The sequence below is a fragment of the Neopsephotus bourkii genome, unplaced genomic scaffold (assembly GCF_033783945.1).
Source record: "Neopsephotus bourkii isolate Nb327-2 ecotype Australia unplaced genomic scaffold, CSIRO-AGI_Nbou_v1 NB_268, whole genome shotgun sequence".
Classification (NCBI taxonomy): Eukaryota; Metazoa; Chordata; class Aves; order Psittaciformes; family Psittacidae; genus Neopsephotus; species Neopsephotus bourkii.
In genome coordinates, this window is record NW_026900777.1 from 7097 (window position 1) to 27505 (window position 20409).

The 20409-nt window shown below is 36.7% G+C and overlaps 1 protein-coding gene across 4 annotated transcripts in view; it reads left to right on the plus strand.

Annotated features, from left to right (window-relative positions):
* Positions 1–9126: 9126 nt before the first annotated feature.
* Positions 9127–20409, plus strand: part of LOC133208372 (SHC-transforming protein 3-like) — a 42154-nt gene continuing 30871 nt past the window's right edge. Inside the window, exons 1-3 of one of the 4 annotated variants that reach the window (XM_061346220.1) lie at positions 9129–9791; positions 12368–12438; positions 16656–17474. Coding sequence is in view for 1 of the 4 variants with exons in the window: in XM_061346217.1 (XP_061202201.1) it covers positions 12398–12438 (41 nt within the window). In the remaining 3 variants the exon portion in view is untranslated. Of the gene's footprint in view, positions 9792–12367; positions 12439–16163; positions 17475–19512; positions 19817–20409 lie in introns of those variants that run through there. The other 3 variants (XM_061346217.1, XM_061346218.1, XM_061346219.1) reach the window with 3 other exon arrangements.

Genomic DNA, 20409 nt, shown 5'->3' on the forward strand with positions numbered 1-20409 from the left:
CCTTTTGGGAAGTCACAAAATAAGCAGAGTACTAAGTAAATAGAAACATTATATGAGCCCTCTCTTGCAACATATTAACCTCTGCCAAGGAGCTGGAAAAGCACAGCTGCTTGATGCGGGAGCACAGGCTGCGAGCTAGGGATGCTCCCATCCTGAGCCGACACTGACCTTGAGGCTTTTGGGCAGGGATACTGGGGGTCTCAAGCAAGACTGGCTGGGGCCATTAGGGCCCCAGCCCCCATAACCTCTTCTGCTGGAACTCTTCATAGCCTTTATGCTGCAAAAAGAACTTGTAGAGACTTTTTCGTGATTTAAGTACATATACGGGACATGTTTCACCTTACTCCTCTGTTCTTGCAGACTGGAGGTTATCTTTTGGTCTTCACCCTTATTGTGAATACAAGTAACTGTAGCATAAGCATAAGAAAGTTAAATATTGATGCAGATTCAGGAAAGCAATATGTTGTAATTGCTGCACTCTTGTGATGAAGACCAGAGGTGCATACATGCAACATTCATGTATCTATGTTTTAGATTTTTAGCTGTAAGAGTGACAGGTGCTCCCTAACTCACACCTCTGAATATATATATGTACATATATATATATATGTATATATCTTTTCAGATACTTAACATATGTTTGTATTAGGCATAGTGGAAAAGCACCTGTTAGATTTTCCATCTTCTGGGTCTGTGGTTTATTAATAGTCCTCATCAAGCAGTTCTACTTAATGCCTGAGGTAGTATAAGTTCTTCAGTAACTAGATATATTTACAGTGTCCATATTTATGGTTTCAAATGTCAAATTATGATTTTAGTTATTGAAGCATAATATTTTGGCTGCAGAATCTTTTGCATGTTTGTGTTACAGGAATTTTAGTACAGAATGTAAGCTGCTAGAACTAATCTGTAAAGTGATTTAAAGGGAAATATATCTTAGTTGATATTCAAGGTAGCAAGGAAAACAGTCTAGAAAGTTTTCACTGAATTAAAGTATGCAACTGTCAAAATGAAACAATTCATCTGTGAGACTGCAGTGAATACTCTAAGTGGTTCACACTGATTAATATCACATTGCAATATCTGCATTCACCTAGTACTATGTGTTTTTGAAAGTAAACCTCCAAAATATAAAACTAAAGTTTTTTTTTTTTTTTCACAAATGTATCCTTTTTTTTGAAAGAAGACTTTTGGCACATACAAAAATTTGAGGCATAATGCAGAATGTGTTTACATTTAAAATAACAGAATAATTTATTGTCCAATGTGTGCACTTTTGATTCTGGCATTTCTGATTTTTTTTGCATGCAAGCAGATATGTCTTTAAAATAAGAAAGTAAGAAATACTGTGCATGCAAAACTACCTGATATGGAATTTTGGTGGAATATTGTGAAAGCCCAGTACATTTAGAATCTTTACTGCATGAACATTTTTGAGCATAATGTTGGCAATCTTATTTCATCCACATACAAGTAAGAAATAAGAAAAAGGTATTTTCTTTGAAGATGTGTTGTTTTCAACCCCATTTGAGATGGAGATTAGAAAATTGTCAGAAGCAAAAATTGCTTCTCAGTAGTATCTTTCCCCTTACTAGCAAAAAATGAGACCTTGAAGTTGACTTTAAAAAATTGCTTTTCAAGATAAGATAAAATATATTCTTCCTGTAGCTGAATCTTTTGCCTTTTTTTTTTTTTTTTTTTTTTGAAGTGATTCTGAATCCTTACCATGTGAGATGCTGCCTGAACATTTTCACAGGGAAAAAATGTAAACCCATTATTAATACCTTGTAAGAATTGAAGACTTAGCCCAAATAGAATGAACTCTTCTCACGGAGGTTTATGAAATAGACTTTTGAATTGTTTTCTTATTGGTAAGATGCTCCGTATTTTCGTATTGTGTGGAGATTTCTACTCTGCATGCACCACTGATACAGAAAAGGTAGAAAAAATTCAGTTCATTTTAGGAAAATAAAGTAAAAATATGATCTATCAACAGAGAGAATCTATACTCTGAAATATGCTGGAAACACTGCAATACTGTTGCACAGCTTTTCTTCAGATGTCTCTTTCCCCCAGCAACTGATAATATTTAGTTATGTAAAATCTTCATCATACTTCATTGGTGTTAACAGACATGGGAAGTATTGCATAGTATTGTTCTATCTCCTGCTGTACTGTCTTTTTGTCTTGATATCGGTGGCACATATTTTCTTTGGCAAGTGCTATGCTTTCCCTGTGCCTTATTATCAGGATTTGGAAGCACTCAACAGGTGTTCATATCTTCTTCAAGGCTGTTGTTTATGAGGCTCTATAAATGAATGAATCCCTAGCTACTGAAGAATGGCTTTACAGGTTTTCCAGTCTCTGTGGGAGAAAAAGAAATAACCTATTTCTAGCTTTTTCAGTGTTGGCAAATCTTGGTATTTTTTATATATGCTCATATTTTTCAGTTTATTAATCTATATATACAACTGAACACTGAAACTTAAAACCAGAAATATTCATGTATTGCATTTCAGAAATAAAAAAAAATAGCATTTTTTAGGCTTAAGGATTCTTGATAAGCATTTAATAACAGTGGCACTGTATATTTGTGCATGCTTGAAGTCATTGTATAGGATTTCAAGATCTGTGTATATATGAAAAATACATACATGCATATACGTAATATATATAAATTAAAAGTAGGCATATGTAAGTAAAACTTCTTTTTTGTCATGTTAAGGCATGGTAAACCCAGGACAGGCAGCTTGATTCTTTTTTTTTCTCATTTAAGCAACTCAGTGCCAGAAAGGCTTGTGTAACATAGCAATATAGTTGCCTTCCTTTGTTTAGAAGCCAATTTTTCTGCTGGCAGTGAGTTAGACTTAGGATGAATTTATATAGATAAAAAAGTTTCACAGCCTTTCAGTTTAAATTAGTTAATGCTAGGCACTTTGGTTTATAGTATATTCCAGAATCCTTCTGGAAGTCAGTCTCACTTTAGTTATGACTGAAAGCCTTTATGAAAACCTTCAGGAAGTCCACTGTAAAAGGATTTGCATGATTAAAGCTAGATATCCAGCAAATATGCAGTGACTCACAGCCATACAGTGAAAAATTTAGAATGCGGCCTTTCTTTTTATTATTTTATACTCTGGATGCTAAACAAACACTGTTTGGTTCAGTGAATCAAAATATATCAAGGCTCAGATATACGGAGAAGTCTTATTTCCCTGCAGCATCTTATGAAAATGTTTTAAAAGTCTACTATGATAATTAAATCAAGAGCTCATGAAGGTTACCTTTCTTACCAAAATACTTTAATAGCATAATTGTAGCAGAATTCCTCTTATTGAAAATACAAGCATTACGTTTAAAGAATAAAATAGAGAATCAATACATTGTAAACATTGTAAATTGCCAACGTAGCATTGAATTATACTAAAAATAATGTGTTCATTAGCAAATCAAAGTATATAAATCATAGAAGTAATTTCTGGGTGGTAGTGATCTCATGCACAAAATATATGTGTTTGCCTCCTCCTCAGTCCATTTATTATTACAGTCATGCACAATAGAGCCTTGTGTTGAAATAGGGTAAGGCAATTCATTGAAAGAGTAGGCTGACACCACTTAAGAATTGTTAAAAGTCCACCCATATAGGGACATTTGAAATATTTTTATATTACCAAAGCCTGTTATTGTACAAGGAAATAGGAAAGAACTAGCTGTTGGCCAAAATTGGAGGTATTGTTCGGAGAACTGTGTTCTCCTCTCACCCGTTATTGAAGAAGCGAATCACCTATTACTGAGAGAAATGCAATTGGCAGTCTTATCCATCATTGTTTGTACTAGTTCAGAAGCTCTGTTGGTTTACTTGTCTCATGGAGCAATTTGTGATGATAAATTTACAGCCAAAGGGTCAAAGCTTATTTCCAGTTGAAACCTGAAGAAGACTTGTTTTTAGATTTTCCATTCCATTTCCATTCAGTCAGTCGTTACTTAGAGTTTTCTGTCTGGATTAGAACATGCAGTCTTTAATGAGAAAAAATCTTTGGAGGAAACATTGATTCACCGTAAGCTCTATAAATGATTACTTACTAGTATAAAAATTACCAACTGCAGAAGTATGAAAGCACAGAAGAATGCATTTCTGTTTTTCACAGCAGCATATGTTTATGACACATTTTTGGTGTTGGGTTCTGACAGTGTCTAAATATAGGGCCTTTTCCTCATTCAGAGCAAAGCTGCTGGTGTTTCTTTTATGCAGGTTTGCTGTTTCCCCAAGCAGGTGTGCCCTTGTGCAGGTACTGGGGAAGCACAGGGATGAGTTACAGAGCAGGTCTTTCAGCATATGCTGGTAGAGCACAGTCATCAGGTATCCTTGAAGATCTGCGTCTTCAAGTAGTCCTGAAGATGTATCTTGCCCCAAGGGAAGGAAATGGCAGGAGACTGTGGCATGGCTAGGAGAATACTCATGTTAACTTGATAGCGAAGCAGAGCATTTAAAAGCAAATATTTATATCTCAAACTACCAGAGAAACTGAAATCTCTAGCAGCTGACTTAAAGCTCTGTGACTACTGCTCCTACAAATTTATCTCTCTGAATATCCAGTCTTGCTTCTGCCCACAGCTTTTTCTAATATTATAACTCACCCTACATTAGAAATGTCACAGAACTAATCTTCTGTTCCATACTTCTGCTTAAAATATCTGGTTACACTGGCATAAATCTGAATGGTTGTGTGCATGTAAGTCGTTCCTACCATGATGCTATTTGCTCAGTCGATGGCAGCCATTTTTTGACAAAAGCTGCTGCTTCTGTGAAAAAGGAAGGAAAAAAGGAATGGAAAGGGAAAGGGTTTATTATATATTAGAGTGCAGGTCTGCAGAAAACGCTGACTCTTTAGCGATACAGAGAAGTACCTCGCTATACTGCTACTTTTGTTGTAGTTTGGCTGCTTGTTTCTGTGGTTCAGTGGGCAAGCTGACTGTTGAGTCCAAAAGTATTTACCAAGCTTGCATCAAGATCTATGTCCCAAGTGGGGTAGCTGAGTCACCTCCTTAGGTCAGTGACAAGCATCATATGTATAAAATCCCTTTGTAAATACTTTTTCAGAATGAATGAAATACCTCTATATCTGAAAGATTTCAAGTGTAAATTCAGCTTTAGGAGCTTCCCAGTCTTCAGTCCTCGTAACTACTCAGCTCGTACCCTACTTCTTGCCCGCTTTACTTGTGGAACATGCATGGCAGCTTTAGTCTTTGGTGTGTAGAGATGCCTTCAGAGTACACCTCCCTCTAAAGCAATCTTTTAATTCAATGTGAATGCAAAACATAGACTGCCTTGGCATTTAGCCTGACTAAATGAACCATTTACTTGTTTTGAGAAGGTCTGAAAGTCTTTCTGGTAACTGGTGAGAGGATTTATGCTTTTCAAGCTGCTGTAACACATCATATTTTCTGTAATTACTATTGGAAACAAAATTTTATACAAACTTACACGAATGGCGTAAATACCAGTCAGTATAAGCTGTTATTAAAGATCAAGTATTATTAGCAAATGATCATAGTTAAAGGTAACTGTGCTTAAAAGAGTAACCCCTGAAGAAGCTTGCTGGGTTTGTAGGTAACACGCAGTGCATCCCCACTGTTATTTGGTACTTTCTTCTTCTTTCCTTTCCTTCTTTCCTTTTCATTTTGTTTTGCTAATGAGAGAATCTCAGTGAAGAGTTCAGGCAGGTCAGTTTTCTATGTCTGGGTCATGTGTTGTTATCAGGATGAGAAGCCACTGTTTCATATTAAAACCCGCATTCGCACAACTGCCTGGATGCAGAGCCATGCCTTCAGACCTCCTTTGCCTCCCACACAAATCCAATGAGCCAGCTTGGTTACAGGGGTGTGCACTCAAATTCCAAGGGTGCGCAACTATTGGTGTGGAGGCTTTATGTCTCCTTTTGTAGGCTGCATGAGTAAGGATAGAAGATTTGTCTACAAAAATGCCAAGCAGCTGCCTTTCATTCTGAAGATGTGGAAGGAAGAGTCCTCCTGCCACATGCCAGTATCGTTACAGCCTTCTGTGAAAGTGCAAGGTAGTGCAAGGTATTTTGCTATGGCTAACTGAAAGGATAATTATATATTTAAACTTCTAGATATATCTCTGTCCCTAGTTTGTCTTAAATAATCAAGGACTGTATAGTTACTGTATTTCTTTAGACAGCTTTTTGTCAATGACTTCTCATTGCCCCTCTTAGCAGACAGATACTGTGGAGTACCCAGCAGACTAGCAATTCTCAATAAGAAGATTATTTTATGAATTGGCAAGGATTTTGTATTGCCAGAAGTATTTCAGAGAAAATGCACTTTTTTCACTTTTTCTCTCAACATGAAAGTTTAGTGTTTCCATTAGTTTGTAATGCCTCTAAGATTCCAGTATCTTCACAGAATTACTATATTTACTGCTACAGGATGCTGTGTAGTTTAATAGAAAACATATGATTACACTATGGTGTCCTGATGAAGAAGCAAATGTATGTTGTGATAAGCTATCTTCTCTTTTTGTGATCTTTTCCTGCTGCTTTGCTAAGTTATTTGTCGTACATGTCTCAGTCAAATTAGTAAGATACTCAAGGTAGTAAGTGTTCAGTTAAAGCACAATTTAAAAAATTAGGAAATATTGTGGCTTTTATTGTTATTTTACTTTATTTATTTTATTGAAGTGTACACCTTCTGGTTACAGTTCCTTGTTCCTTTTTTTTTTTCCTTACCATTTTAGTTTAGAGAGCAAGTATTGAAAAATTCAGTTAAGGTGAGAAATTCATCTAATATGATAGCAAAAGGATTCAGGTTTACTGTTTCATATTACTTTGCTAAAGGGAAAAACTCATTTTGCAAGATTTTTGCTATTATCAATACTACAATCTCTGGCTATTACCTGGGTTGCTTTTTTGTTTGTTTTTAATTCTTCTTTTCATACATCAACATGGATATTAAAAATCCGTTACTAGATCCACAATTACATATGGACAAACTTGATTTGAAATCAAGTCCTGGGCAGTTACGATTTCTGTATTATGCCCTTCTTGTTAGGAAGTAATTTAGGGTAGATGGCAAACTTAAAAGTAAGTTGTAAGTATTGCGTAACATTGGAGCGTGACCAGCAGGTCAAAGGAGGTGATCCTGCCCCTTTACACTGCTCTCGTGAGACCTCACTTCAAGTATTGTGTGCAGTTCTGGTGTCCTCAACATAAAAAGGACGTGGAACTGTTGGAACAAGTCCAGAGGAGGGCCTCAAGGATGGTCAGGGGACTGGAGCACCTCCCGTATGAAGATAGGCAGAGACAGTTGGGTCTGTTCAGCCTGGAGAAGAGAAGGCTGCGTGGAGACCTCATAGCAGCCTTCCAGTATCTGAAGGGGGCCTATAGGGATGCTGGGGAGGGACTCTTCATTAAGGAGTGTAGTGATAGGACAAGGGGTAATGGGTTAAAACTTAAACAGGGGAAGTTTAGATTGGATATAAGGCGGAAATTCTTTCCTGTTAGGGTGGTGAGGCATTGGAATAGGTTGCCCAGGGAGGTTGTGAATGCTCCATCCCTGGCAGTGTTCAAGGCCAGGTTGGACGAGGCCTTGAGTGACATGGTTTAGTGGGAGGTGTCCCTGCCCGTGGCAGGGGGGTTGGAACTTGATGATCTTGGGGTCCTTTCCAACCCTAACTATTCTATGATTGTGGAACTCTCAGTGCTCATTTCACAAGCCCCTTTGGCTGTAAGTGGTGATATCTGAAATTAGAAGTAACTGTCATTTTGATGCATAAGTAAATGCATCTTGCCATAGAAGCAATATAATCAGAATTTGAAATAGAATATCTTATTTTTAAATAAGGAAGTCCTCAACTGGAATTAACTAGCACTAGTCAATTCATACAAACTACTCATTTACTTTCATGGTATACTTTAAATCTGGACTAACTCTTTGACTAACAAGAATAAAGAGCAAAACAAAAACCCCACAAAACCAGACAAAAACACTAATCCCCCCCCAAAAAAAAGTGATTGGAGATACATGAGGAGCAGATGTGGAAAGTAAGAAGATGCTCACTTTTGCACTTGACAAGTAAAAGCACAGCCTAAGCCTGTTGGTGAGAAACCTGCACTGTATTGATTATTTTATTATAGGGCATCTTATGGTATGCTTCAGAGACTTCTATTTTCAAACATTGCATCTACATATACTACCCAGAACCCTGGGAATCCTAATCTATGTTTTGAGTCCCCAGGCTGTTATCACTAGACAGGCAATGTTAGTGCAGATTTCAGATACATCAATATTTTCAGGCACTGCCTAATTTTTTGGCTAGCAATGCAAGGGCATGTCTTTTGCTGATGTAATACTGTTATCTCTTACATAACTTGCACGAGGATCTGTATTTGCAGGTACAATCTGAAATGTTGTGAACCACTCACATTTAATGATAGTTATCTAGTTACACAGATTAAAACCAGTCTTAATTTACTAAGAATACTCATGCAGTTTTGGTGAGCTAATGATACTCCAGCAGTTCAGACTCAGAGATTAGGAGTGAGTCCTTTTTTTTTGAGAGTAGGTAATGGGCAGATCTTCGTGCTACCCATTCTCAGGGTAGACATTCTTCTGCTATTAGATGTGCATATGCCTTTAAGTGTCTAAGCATTTGTCGCACATAGGTTGTACTGTTGCAGTGCTGTATGTGGCAACATCTTGGTCTGTTTTTATAAAAATACTTATTGCTGTTATTACTACTAGCTTCTGAATCAAAAAGTGGAAGATTGTTTTCAAGAGCTTGCTAGGAAGCACTGAATGAGGTTGTTCGATTTCATGGAGCAGAAGGCGTCTCTGACAGTGACTACCCTTTTCACTCCAAGCACATGAATGCATGCATTCAGCGCTCGTATTGAACTGTCTGTTTCTGACAAATGTTAAGGGAACTCAACACCCTTTCTTACATGGGGTACTGCAAAAGATTTTAGTTGTTAAACAAGAATTTTGTAATGGAGTCATAGAGAAATGTGTCTTCTCTAGTACTTTAGCATATATAGAGAAAAATCTTCACCTATGAACAAACCAGAAACCCAGGATATATATGGCCATCTCTTACCTAGAAAAATTGTAAAGATGTTGGAACTTCATGCAGTGAAAGAGGTATGGTCCCAGGAGTATGTGGCACTCTGCTTTTAGATTTACGTATCTGTGTGCAAGTTGCTTTAGCATACAGAATACTAGATATGACTCTAAAACCTCTGAATGGGAAGGTATTCATTCTTATGAAAGATGTTTTTCCTTGGGACGAAGTACCATTCAGTGAAGGTATACAAGCTGGAAATTCATTCAAGTATCAGAAGGTAGATAGAAGGCTGAATCTTATCTGAGAAAGCTTGGAACTGGTAGCTCCAAATCTTCCTACTTCAAGGTGGACTGCATCTCGGTGTATTTATTTCCTTAGCAATGAGAGGGAGGATACTGGTGGGAGCTCATAAATATCACAGTGCACAGTATCTGATTGACTAGAATAAACATTAAGTGCTGGGTGAAGAGAACCTTTTTTAGAAGTAGACTGTTTTATAACTATATTTTAAATGTTTCATCAAATGCGTAAAGCAAAAGATAGCTTTTTTTAATTCAGGATATTTATTTGTTGAAATAAATGAATAATTTATTTACTTGCTATCTTGGTTGTATGTCTCCTTTCTGTGGATCCTTGTCAGGATGTACTTCAAATGGATATTTTTAGACAGCAATGTTGGTCTTGGGGAGTAATTGAAGCATAGCAGTAGGTGAGTTACATGTCCCTGTAGTTGGCCTTTGGACCTTTTGAATGTCAGTTTTTACAGTAATTTCGTTACTTGAAAACTGTGGTGATTAAGTGTTCACATCTTTTATCCCAGAAAATCAGTTGCCATCTTTGCCTTGGTCAGTCAGGAATACTGCAAGCCTTACTATGTTGTGTTGAGCTGTCTTTGTGCTATACATAAACCAAGTACAGGGTAATTTTTTTTCATCTGACCTCCCTTCAGTCTGGTTTTGTCTCTACTTTTGTTAATGTAGATCAGGTAGTAAGAGACAAAGGAGTCTAAATGCACGCATTCTAAGTATGTTATGGATATTTGTCTAATTATTTTGTGTGTTTATTTTGATGGTGACTTGTGTCCACATGTGTATGTGTATTTATTTGCACGCCTGCATGTAATTGTTAATCTACCTTCCAGAGTTTGCTTCTAAAATGTCGGACCTGATTTTCAAACTTGTACAATTATTTCACTTTAAAAGACTTGTGGCAAATACAGCTAAGTGAAGGAACAAATGCAGTCCAAGAGTACTTCAGTACTGAGTGGTCTAAATGAACAGGCTGATGAAATAATGAAAAGCAAGTACTTCAATAACAAAAACTCAGGGATGCCTTTGAATAGTTATACCAGTTAGAGCATATTTAATTACAGAAGTGCCTCATATGAAATAAATACTTAGTAAAATTTATCTATAAAAACATCCTGAAATGAAAACAAAATCATACAAAAAGAGTACAGGAAAACATCCTTCATTGCTGTATATTGGTATAAGTTAACTGACTTTAGCTGATTATCTCAATTGATGTTTAACGAACTTAATCTCTAAGCAAATCGAATAGCCCTCTGAGATACTTAAAAATAGAGTTAATGGCCTGACTTCCTGCATCAGAGCATGAAAATGTTGTTCTGGATGTTTTAAGCAGTCAGGCTGAAGTGTATGTAAAAAAGGAATCTATTTCTAATAAAATACAAGGGCTACTTAATTTTACACTGGTAGAGGATCTAAACAGTTTGAGAGTATGATCCTTAGATTGAATGTTCCATGTGCCAGGGTCTCTATAGACAAGATATTTTCTGAGAATATTACAAGCTTTACAAAAAACATAATATTGCAGAAAATTTCTAAAAAAATCTAGGAAATGGATCTTGAAACAACCCTTCTCCGAAACTGAGCTGTTATAATCCAAGTTTGAACAAATTAATTAATATAAGTCACTTGATATTCTAGTTTATTTTATTCAGTGTTGTAATGACTTCATAACATTTGATAGCAATAAATTAAATAATAATGGACATGTGAAAGCAAACTATATACTCCCTTGGCTTGTAAGAAGTTTGTGGCATACATGTTTCTATAGAAAATGGATTGATGAAATTCTAGGTATTATAGTTACTGATGTAGTAATCCTCTAATTAAAAGATTGCTTTTTCAGAATAAATGAGATTCACAAACAGACACAAAATGGTGGCCTCACTTGAATTTTTACACGAGTTTCAAACCTAAATAGATTGCATTATGTTGTTAATAGATATAAAAATGGATATGAAAGCTGATATAAACCCACAATACTAAAATAGCATTATAAGGCTTATTATGTAAAGACTCATCTTTGTTCCCCTGACTTTCAAAAGTCAGGTGTGTGGTGGAACACTTAACCTACTTGCAAAGATACTGCCATGGGGTGGTTTGTATAAAGCCACTATCCAGATATGCGACAAGAGCTGTAGCTGCATATATAATTCAGCATATGCAAATTATGGCCACTTTTGGAAGCAAGTCTAGAAGATTCACCTGAGTTTTTCTGTCCTGTGACAGATACTGTTATATTTTAACATATTTTCTAATGGTACTCCCTCTTTTTCATAGAGATGCAGGCAGAAATCTGGGTCAATAGGTCTGGTTTTTCCTAATATTAGCTAACCTTCATGCCATTCATCTCATGCATGACCCTGTTGAAGCCATCTCACAGCATGGGCTATTAGTATATTTTGTTAACATTTTCCTATATCTTGATGCTTGTGCCATTAATGAAAATATTAAATCCTATCTATCCCTGAACTGGTTATTAAGGAATCCTCCTTGTATTGCTAGTACTCTTTTCAGCTTTCCCCACTATAATTTGCCTTTTTCATTCTAATGAGGCTTAGTTCTCTCCTTCTTAAATAAGATTTTCCTGCTAACCAGTGCTATATGAATTTGCTTTACCACACTTCCTTTTTCCTTCATATTATTTTTTACTTTGATTAGTTTTATATCTAAAATGGAACAATTAAGATAGAGGAAAATTAAAAAGCACATCACATATCATGAACTAGGTGTGTTACAGTGATTAGATTAAACCTAAAATGATGTTGAATAAAACTTGAGATTTAAATGAAATATAATGTTAATGGAACAAATCTGTGACATGCAAGAGTATAATCATAAAAACCTACCCAACACATAGGATAAATCAAATGTAAAAACAAGAATTGTACAATGCCTTTGAATGGTTAGCTGCATTTTATTCCAGAACTCAAGAATAATTTTAATAAGTTTTCCAACTGTTTCTTTTTCCTTACAGTACTTGGGATGTATAGAAGTCTTACGCTCAATGAGATCTCTTGACTTCAATACTAGAACACAGATTGCAAGGTAAGGTTCTGCACAAGTATGTTTTTTAAAGTAAGTTCTGAATTGTGTTTCCAAATTGGAAAGGCCAGGAAGGTGGCAAAACACCTAGTAAATTTTTGGATACAGTAAGTCCACTTTTTAATTTTGCCTTTACAGGTAAATCTCTTGCCTGGTATTAATGTAGCTCCAACAGGGCTTTAAGGATATTTAATTCATGTGCCAGGTCATTTCATGTGCCAGGAACTGCTTTAGAAAATTTTTGCCTGTATGTTATGCTGAATAATGCTCTTATCTGGGTACCAATTTCATGACATTTAAGCCAGTGAGAATTTGAATAGGCTTAAAATCCACAGTGCATTTGTCAAAATTAGTCTAGGGAGCTGCTTTGCAGCCACATGTTTATAGGTTTTTATGCTAATTTCTTACAAAATGAGGTCAGATTACAGAGTGGCTATACAAAAGGTTTAGGTGAAAATGTATCACCACAATGGTACCAGAGACAAATGAAAGAATGTTGTCTTTACCAGCCTGTATGTAAGGAACAATAAGCTTGTATTAGGTTCTTATTTCAATTCTTATATCAATTCTGTCATGGTATTTTTTAGGAGCAGAACATAAGTACAGCACTGTCTTAAGAAGTGTCCATAAATCATTTTTTTTTTTTTAGACTATTTTTCTGAGAACTATAGGAAATAGTGTTTTGCAGGCATTTTCACTTGAAAAGCAGAACTCATTGATTTCAGAGGAAGCACTGATGTCTTCTAGCAACTGGACCCCATGTTTTCAACTTCTAGCATCAAAATAATGAAGTAATCTTTTCCAAAGGAACACATATAAAGTGTTACAACTGGATGTATTGCTCGAATTTCACCTCTTTGTGACATGTTAAAGTTGCTGATAGTCTATCATAAACCATTTATCATACCATAGAGAGCTAAATATTTCTTTCGTTAAATGAGAAAAAATGACTAATTTTTAGGCTAGGAGGCCAATTGTACAGTCTGTATGTATTGACTTTGAGTTACACTTGCATATAGCAGCTTTGAACTTGTCTTCACACAGTGTTAATCATTAATTTGTCAAGGTACTGCATTGATGAGGGGCATAAAAGCACAGGGAAAGGTGAATTACAAAATTCTGGTTTTCAAAATTGCCTCTGGCAATTGAGGCATTTTCCTACTGTACTTTTGTAAAACTCATCATGTACATTTCTGTGGTATTTGCAGCAGTGACCTTTTAAAATAATTTCATGTCTAAGAAGACTTGTAGTTTCAATGGAGCTGGTACATTTGTGTTTACTGCTGGAAGTTAAATGATACTGGCTTATGAAACATTTGTGGTAGTTACTGTTTTGGTATTGTATACCTGAAGGTGAACTAAACTCTGCTTTATTTTTCTGCACAGTCTGTTTCACTACATATTTTCATTGGAATAGTGTTGCACTTTTTTATTATCTAGCTTAAAGGCACAAATATGCCATTAATACTTAAGCATATTTGCTGATTTAAAGCAGTATGATCTGCACAAAGTATCTTTGTCTTACAGTTCTTTCAATATAAAGATTATTCTTGGCTTTTACTGTGAAACAGACTTGGAATTGTCTCTTTCTCTGTTGAAGTTATAACATATTTGACTACATGCTGGGTATTTTCTTGGCTCATCTTCCTCTGACCACATCTAGAGCACAGGGTATTTCTTCAAGCCGTATCTTCCTGTTTTGGTTGTTATTTTACATTTGCAATTTTCTGTTTATCATAAAACATTAAAGTCTCATAATTCTGATTGTGTAGTTCCTAATCTAAAACTTCTTATAAAAGTAGGAGTTTTTAGGTGGCTTTTGAATCAGGATTTAGCATTTTAATCTAAATTTCATTAATGCATCTGGCTCTAGAAAAGCCCATGTAATGTTTTAAGTACCCACATGCTTTGTGATGTAGCATTTCACACATAAACCTATGCTTTACTAAGAAAATATTATGAAGGAATTATTAAAATTCACACTTGCTGATTAACTTGCTCATGTGCATTAAGAAACATAACTTGGGCCTCAAGGTATATACTGAATTAACAAGGCTGATGTTCTGAAATTACAGGCACCAGTTCCCTAACATCTGGCACCAAATGATCTATGCAGTCATGTGATTAAAAATAAAAGCATCTGAATGTTACATTTATATCTCCTGTGTCATACATTTATATATAGGTATGTCCATTGATGATTTCTCTGCAGGCTGCTACCAGTAAGAAAACTGCCCGTGTAACTTGACAGCTCATGATGGAATCTGTCTGAGGCTTGGGTCTGTAGCTCTAGTAATGTTAGCTGGTACCACTCCAGCTGAGGAGCCTAGATCTGTAGCTGCCATAGAAGCTTGTCTGTGTATGAGGCTGTGTACACTTCTCTGTGCTCTTTACTGTAACTGGAGAAACAGATGTAAGGCAGCTCTGGTCCTTTCCTGGCCCATAACTTTAGAAATTGGTCCTACTGCATGTGTCACACCTGTTTATTCTATTACTTTTTCCAAGACCTTGCAAAACCAGTCAGAAGAAAGTGATCTGGCTTGTGCCATTATGACTTCTTGTATTATGCAGTATTTATGAAGCGTGATTAAAGAATGGAAAAGATGAGCCAAGTTACCTGATTTAGTGCGGAAGCCTGAATATATCTCTTCCTAATAAGCATGCATTCTGCTTGACATGTACAAACCACTTCCTTTCTAGTACTGCATCACATCCCTGTCCCTCTTGCTTTTTTACCCTTGCTTTTCCTCCATGTTACAGACCTCAAACATAGGAAGTCAGCAATTAGGAATCCTAATTTCCTTTTCCCTTTTGTATGTTTTCTGCTTATCGCATATGTCACTTTATGTCTCTGCTAGCACAGAGGAAGAAAAAAAAACCCCAAAGATGAAAAGCACCAGTTCCTAAAAGAAAATCAATCATGGCTCAGTCATGGGAGGGGCATTATTTTGGAGAAGCCATTATCACTGTAACAGACAACTCCCTGATTAAATGAATTACTGCTTGTAAAGAGCACTTACATTGCTGGGTCAACATTTAGAAATGACTTAAAAATTAGGCTCAAATTTCCAGTTATCTCGTGAATTAGACACCCATTTTAAAAAAGTTACTGGGAAAAGGTTGTCCAAGTATTTTGAATGACTTTGAAAATCACAGCTGTTAGGATTAATACATTAGGAAAGCATATACACTAGTATGCATATGCTTTATACACCTAAACACATACACATATACACACACATATGTGTATATGTGTATACACACATATACACCAGTGTGTATCACAGTATCACAATATCACAGTATGTTAGAGATTGGAAGGGACCTCAAAAGATCATCTAGTCCAATCCCCCTGCCGGAGCAGGAACACCTAGATAAGGTTACACAGGAACGTGTCCAGGTGGGTTTTGAATGTCTCCAGAGAAGGAGACTCCACAACCTCCCTGGGCAGCCTGTTCCAGTGTTCTGGATGGATTAGTCTGACAAAACTGTGACTTAAACTCCAGGAACCAGATTGAAGCCCCAGTCTATACAGTTTGGTCAGTGCTCTTTTCTTGACGTAGTCATGTGAAAAATCAGTCTGTACCATCTAATATGGCTGTACCTGGCCTGTGATTTTGTTTGTTTGTTTGTTTCCAGGGGGATTGTGTGGTTGGTTGGGTTTGGTTGTTGAGTTTTGGTTGGTTGTTGGTTTTGGTTTTTTGTGGGTTTGTTGTTTGTTTTTTTTTTTTTTTAATAAAAATGTTAAAACCTGAAGCAATACATTTATCCCAGTGTGAAAGCAATGAGCAAGCACTTTCACTTCTCATACTTTTCATTGGATCTTAGCAACTTTGGTGGTGCCTGACAAAAAGTGTTGTCCTAATTTTGGATCTGAGTTAACAGCTATGTATGATTTATAACAGATTTTTCCCTTTATCACTACACATTTGAGGTCTCAAGATTCTTTTACTACAGGAGAAATAGGAGAACTAAAGTAGTATTAATCAGTTGTATTGTATTAATTCTTTTCTATAATGAGGATAATGTCATGTGAGTTCTTAAGCAAATAAATGGATGTGCACACAAGGGTAAGCAGTTATGTATAATGATAAATAAAAGCCAGCTGAATCTACATGTTGCATCATTAATTATCCAGTGATAATTCTTGTAACACATGTGAAGTCAAGATGACTTTCTTGGGCAGGAAGACAAACAGAAGCATTTCATTTTCAACATAGTGGAGGAACAGGAGGACTGGAAGGCAAGACTACTGAGCTAACATCAGGTGGCAAGTGGTCCTAAGTTCATCTGAAACCTACCATCATCGTCACAGAAAGGGGCCACTCTTAAGCTTGTGTCCAGGCCCTTTATGCCCTCAGGCTGTGTGTAAACAGACAAACAAACAAAATCAGGTAAAATTCTTTTGCAACACATGCAGTGCTTGCAGTTCATGTAATAATATGTTTGTATGCTTATTATTAGATCTGTTCTAGTATAATGTGATTTCACTGCTGTGTTGTGAGTAGTTATGCACTGGTTTGAATTAGAATAATGTTGCATGCACTGTTTGTCACACTGCAATGGTCTGGATTACAAGTCTGCATGTTTGCTGTTATTTAATTGAATGCAGTTTACTGCATGCAGTTTCAGAAGGTGACACCTCCCTGTGCTGAGTAAGACATTATATTGCATGATGTGCTAATAAGAAGTAAATCGGAGGACTGAGACACTTCATATTATCAGTGGACCTGACCAAACTCTGAGCCCAGTCCTCCCCATGAACTCTTTTAAGCTGAACAACTTGAATGAGATTCCTCTCCAAATCTGAGGCCTGAGCTTTTATGCCAGTATCCCAAGCTTCTGGAGGGGAGGTGGCAGAAGTGCAGATTTTAGAGCTGGGTTTGAGTCCAATGCTAAACATTATGAATGAAGTTCAGTTCATGTAGTGTTTCATTCAACCTATCTCTATTCTTTGCAGAGATTCACTAAGGATCTCTGAAAAAAAGGATGGAAGACATGGAAAAGGAAGAATGTTTGTGATTTTTGAGGGTGGGTAGGTAGCGTGTAATCTGCAGTGAATTCTTCATTCAGTCTCCCTAACATGCTCTCTTGCTTGGAAAGTGAGTATGGTTCACCCTTGCTTTCAGCTGCATGGACTCTGGATGTGGGGTGGTGCTTAGGGAGTGGCAGAACATACATAGTTGCACTGCAGCCTGGATCCACAGTTGGGTGCTGGAAGCCGTGTGAACGAGAATCCTCTTTCCTTGTACACAGTTACTTCAGGACCAAACCTCTGGGAAGCAAAAGGCTACTGCTTAGTTAACTAGGATGCAGGACTCTCAGAAGTGGATGGGGACATCCTTATAATGCATATGGTACACCTCTAAATGAGGTAATGACAGCTATAGTGCCTGATACTGACAGAATAATTCCCATTTGCTAATTTAACTGCCATTAGCACAGGAATGGGTTAGAATAAATAGGATTTTGTGTGCTTAGTGTTGAAACCTTTCATTTTCAGTGTGGTATCAGTGGAGAAAATGTTAGCTAGTATCTGGATTAGTTCAACTAATGTATGGAATGCAAAACCTGAGTGAGTAATTAATTGAGCTCTCACATTCCACTTGCCTTCACGAGAAGGGAGAGAAAGAGCCTTGTAGGGGATTGGGAAGGTGGAGAGTTGAAATCCAAATGATCAGGGAGGCAGCTATGGGTGTAGCTGTACTCTGTTTTTTCAGAAAGCTGGTGACTTCACATGGTACTGTAGAAGCAGAAGTTAACATCTTTTAAATGCAAATTACAATTCAAAGGTAACAACTGCCTAGCACCTTGGAAACAGAGGCACTTTCAAGTTCTTCTGCCAGCAGCACCTAGCAGCTTGATTACAGAGAGAAATGATAGTATAGGAAATATGAGTGTCTTTTGTATGACATGTCCAGTTGCATCAGTGAGTCCACCACTGGATGATCCTTTTCAGCAAATACAGCTTGTATATTTACAAAATGGGGTTATTCAAAAGAACAGTGGTAGAATTTTAATTCTCTAATGAAAAGGAGTTTTGTAAGATACCTATCTCCAAAGTCCTGCTTTGCACGTGAAGCTAATTAGGGATTAGCAAAAATACATTCATTAGACCAAAGTTTTGCATTTTATTGTTGTAAAGGCTTCCTATGCCTTCTTTTGAAATACCTGCTATGGGCTACTCTTTGAGAGAGAAGATACTATAGTAAATGACCTGAGACTGGATCCAGTTTTGAGGTTACTATGACCCTCATTTAGCAACAGAAGAGAGTGTTCATTTCTCTCTCTCCATCTCCCTCACTACTACTAGGATAAAAAGCTAGAGAGCAGGCTGCATGGAAAAAAAGTCTGAAGGTCACATAAGAAGTTAAAGGACTGAGCTACCTAACAGATCCAAACCTCCAAGTACTTTTATTTTCTTCTGTGTGTGATTGACCTTGTTCGTGACAAGTGGAGGTTTCTGCATAAAAAAAAACTTTTGTAGGCATGTATTCAACACCAAGGTTTTCTATACCCCCACTTTATAAAAGCTGCAATCAATATTTTAAGAGGTTTCCTCTTTTGTGGAGGAGTATAAGAATGACAACCATTGAATAGATTGCATATTGCATGTCTAGTAGCATGTGGTATACTCTGTTCCAGTTGCCAAAGCCAAGCCGTTTTCTGTATAGTTTATTCAATAAACCTAAAACGAAGTTGGCCAGCTTAATTTCATTTTCTGCTTGTAGGTTTTCTACGTGTGAAGAAACTCCATTTCAAGAAACATAATGAGGTGCTGAGGGAAGGAAAGTACCTGTCGTCTCCTCACCATACGAATGACAACAGCTTACGTGCCATATCTACCAACATTGCCTTATTCCAGAAAGCTTTTCTTCCAGGCGTTCCATCATTTGTGCTGTCAGGATGGGCTTCACTTTGGTCAGGCTAGTGTGACAAATGTCATTGCTTGGTCTTTGCGCCACTTCCTCGGGGGCTCCCCTGCCAGGGTGTGGCTTGCACAGTAGTCTGAATTCGTGGCAATAGGCACATTTCCATGCCACACAGCTTCCCCTTCCTATCCATACTCTGTTCTGTTTTCCTTAGCTACTTCTCCAGCTTTATATATTCCAGACATGGTTGATTGGTCAGTTGATGTTTAAACTTCTGTAAAAGGTAATATACTGGTTCAGTCTTCAGAGCCTGTGAATGTTCCCTGTGCTATTCAAGACAGCAGACACTCATGTTACCTGTTTTGCAAATGAACAAGAATATTTCAAGTATTAAATGGATTTCTAAAAATGTATTTTTGGTCTCCATTTTTTTTTATTTTCAGAAACTATTTATTTTTATATTTTGTATAGACTTTGCTTCTTGTCAGCAAATACTGGCACAACACTTGGTAATGATTTATAAATTATTAATAAAAAATGCCAAGGATATACTACTGTGAAAAATTAGCTAGAAGCCTTCTGTACAATTCTTGAAGACATATACTTTCATTCAAAAAGTCAGTCTTTTGGTGTCTGTATTTTTAACCTGTGAAGTCCTACACTTTGGGGTGGCAAAGATAAACTTGAGAGCTGTAGAATAGTAGAAAATACTAACGAGAGAATTTTGGTAGGTTGTCAGTACTGTCATACGGAACATTTCAGAATAAAAAACTAGTCACAGTTTCCTATCTCAATATTGGAGACAGCTATACTTCTTCCAAATACCTTGAGAAAATCTGTGCAATTTGTGTGCCTGTCATTTCCCTGAAATATGACACAGAATTCTGTCTTTTAATCAATTAAATCTTGTTAATTAGAACCAGCAACAACAAAACCTAGCATCACAGCCAAAAAATATATTTGAAACCACAAGAAAGGAGGGTATTTTCATGTGATGGTGTTTCATAGAGGAACAGATTTGAGCTTCCTGAGTGGGCTACTTTATATAACAGAGTAAAATATGACTAAAGTTATGAAAAATATCAGGGCATTAGCCTTTTGA